The sequence below is a fragment of the Olea europaea genome, chromosome 12, assembly GCF_002742605.1.
Source record: "Olea europaea var. sylvestris chromosome 12, O_europaea_v1, whole genome shotgun sequence".
Lineage (NCBI taxonomy): Eukaryota > Viridiplantae > Streptophyta > Magnoliopsida > Lamiales > Oleaceae > Olea > Olea europaea.
The window spans coordinates 17,081,453-17,084,401 of record NC_036248.1 but is presented as its reverse complement, the minus strand read 5'-3'; the positions used below and the strand labels follow the sequence as shown (position 1 = coordinate 17,084,401).

The following is a 2,949-nucleotide window of genomic DNA, read 5'->3' as shown; positions in this document are numbered from 1 at the left end:
TATTGACCCGTGTTAATGAGAAAAGACAATAGAAACTGAATATTGGCCCACAAAGTTTCCATTATTGACCCGTGTTAACGAGAAAAGACAATAGAAACTGAATATTGGCCCACAAAGTTTCCATTATTGACCCGTGTTAACGAGAAAAGACAATATATATATATATATATATATATTATCGGCATCAATGTACGGAAATTGTTAACAAGTAAAACTCGTAGTTTCCACCGTAAGTTCTAGGTAAGAACAGATCGACTGAAAGCAGCAGCCTGGGCAATAGTTTTTTTTGTTGACTCGTTGATCAGTTTACCAGTAAAAGTTGTCATTCTACTCCCTCCGTTTGCACCTATCTTTCTTGATTCCTTCACATAGCGATTTACCCAGACGCTAGTCAATTTCAGATCTCATCGGCTGGCAAATTTCAAGCTGCGAGAAGGGAAGATTCATAGGGAGAGTTGACATTTGACAAGGCATTCAGTGTTGATTAATCAAGAAATCCTCAGAAAAAGATTATGTGAGTTAGCCAGAAATTTTGGATTTTCGATCCATAATAAAGTTCTGTTAAAAGGTTGCATAGAATTTTATAGATTAGTTTGTTGGTAAATCAAGGTAGTTGTTTCTGACTTTCCACGAACAATTAAAAATGTCTCAGACAAGAGCAGACTGTGTCACTGTTAACATTGATAATATGCTTAATAGCTTGTCTTCTGCACCTTCAAAGTCGTCAATGTTTAGAGTTAGCGATCATTTACGCAGCATAAATCCAGAGGCTTATAATCCAGAAATAATAGCTATTGGTCCATTTCACAGCGATAAAAAGAACTTGCAGAACATGGAGCAGCACAAAGTCTGGTATCTAAAGTTGCTTCTGGAAAGAAGAAAAGAGTCGAGTGTAGAAAGATGCGTTGCCACTATAAGACAGTTAGAAGAGAAGGCGCGGAAATGTTATGCAGAAGACATCCAACTTGATGAAGATGAATTCGTGCAAATGCTGATTCTTGATGGTTGTTTTATCATCGAATTTCTCCATAAGTTTCAACACACAGAATGTAGAGATGAAGATGACCTCATTTTCCAGTATGGGCATATACAAATCCAATTGCTTCTTGATCTAATGGTATTTGAGAATCAGATTCCATTTTTCATCATTCATTGTTTGTTCAACATGATCAAGATCAGTGATGGGGACAACATCAATTATCTAATATCGCCTTTACTACAAAATGGGATTTTCCCGGTGCATGATCTTCCAGAAGTCCCTATTCATGGTCACCATCTTCTAGGCATTGTACATGACATCCAGTGTTCTTCATTTGCGAAAATATTATCTCATTTGCAATCTGGAAATACAGATAACATGGCGAATGTAAATTCAGCTGTTGAGCTTAAAGAGGCAGGGATTTCCTTCAAAAAGTCGGAAGATATTAGTTCATTTCATATTGAATTCAATAAAAAGGCAATGATCATTCCAGAATGGGAAATTTCTGATTCAACAGAATCATTGTTCCGAAATCTGATGGCATATGAGTACTACCTCACAGGCAGTCCTCAAAAATATGTGACCGACTATGTATTCTTTATGCATTGTCTCGTCCATTCCCCTGAAGATGCAAAACTTCTGCGCCGTTGCGGAATTATTAGCAACTTTTTGGGGAGCGATGAAATGGTTTTTCATGTAATTCACAAGCTAGGCAAGAATATCATAATTTCTGATGAGTTTTCGTATTCTAATATTTTCAAAATTGTGAACCATCATTGTGGCCGCAGAAGGAATAGATGGACGGCAGTATTAAGGCAAAAATATTTCAACAGTCCATGGGCACTCATTTCAGTCTTTGCTGCTATTACCTTGCTTGTGCTTGCCATCATACAGGCTACGTTTGCTATTCTCTCGTATTGTAAGTTACTCCCTAAGTCTTGCATATTTTTAACCAAGTATTGCAGATTTTAGCCTCTGTTCGGCATAATTATTAATGATTTATAAATAGAAATAGTAAAAGAAATAGTAGCAGGTCTCACGAAATATATAAATAATAATAACTAGTAGTTATGAATGTGTGGTTGAAATTAATATTTGACTTTGCCTTTGAATTTATAAACTGATATATAAATTGTATCCAAACGTAGGCTTAGTATGGAAGGACTCATTAAGCTATTAGGAAGTGACCTTGGATTGTTTCGGTAAAAAGGAAGCTTCTACCTTTCTTAGAAATGTATTACGGATACATCTACTCTGTGATAGTCACGTGATCTACTAAGAGAAATTTATATTTGATTCCAGTTGTTTAACTGTGAAGGTGTTATTGCAGGCAATGATCTCAAGATGGGGATCTGATTCTAAGTATTTGAAGCTAGCAACAATGTATGGTAACTCCAATTACTATGAACTTCAAGGATGACACAGAGCCTAGAATATCTTGAATTATAATAGTGTTTGAATTTATACTATGGCCAGTACATTGAATGAATGCTCAAAAATCAAGATTCAGCCACCTTCTACTGAGTTTTAGTGTAAGCAGCAGTGCTAAACCAGGTTTCTCTTTAGTTGTTCTAAGCAGATCTTGAATGTTTGCGTTTATTCTTTCTTTGCTCTTAGTTTCATATATGTTTTCTAGGATAGTGTCTTATGGATTATATTCACTGAGCCATTGAGCTTTAGACACTATAGTTCTGTACTGTACAGGATTAAGTGATAGTTCGAGTTAAATCATCTGTTCACAAAAATTGAGTTCGCATTCTTGGTTGTTTATAAGATTCCAACCTATCCCGACCTACTTCATTGCAAGAAGATGGATTAAAATTCAGAATGTTTCTAACAAAGGCAACCTTGACTTCTGGGTGGCAGATTGGCAAAGGACAGAGACTAAAGGATATTACTTCACATTTAAAGCACAAATCAAAAGTTTCGGATAAACCTATTCAATCCTCTCTAGGTTGCTCTAATCATAG

At 35.9% G+C, this 2,949-nt stretch overlaps 1 protein-coding gene across 2 annotated transcripts; it reads left to right on the top strand.

The window, feature by feature from the left end:
* Nucleotides 1–203: 203 nt before the first annotated feature.
* LOC111405918 (UPF0481 protein At3g47200-like) lies at nucleotides 204–2,710 on the top strand. 2 transcript variants are annotated; one of them, XM_023035026.1, is made up of 3 exons: nucleotides 204–514; nucleotides 811–1,898; nucleotides 2,310–2,710. In XM_023035026.1, exons 2-3 carry the CDS (start codon nucleotides 833–835, stop codon nucleotides 2,333–2,335), a joined length of 1,092 nt encoding a protein of 363 aa, XP_022890794.1. In that variant the 5' UTR covers nucleotides 204–514; nucleotides 811–832; the 3' UTR covers nucleotides 2,336–2,710. The 2 variants fall into 2 exon arrangements, with proteins under 2 accessions (XP_022890794.1, XP_022890793.1); XM_023035025.1 differs by having other exon boundaries at nucleotides 204–1,898.
* The last annotated feature ends 239 nt before the right edge of the window (nucleotides 2,711–2,949 follow it).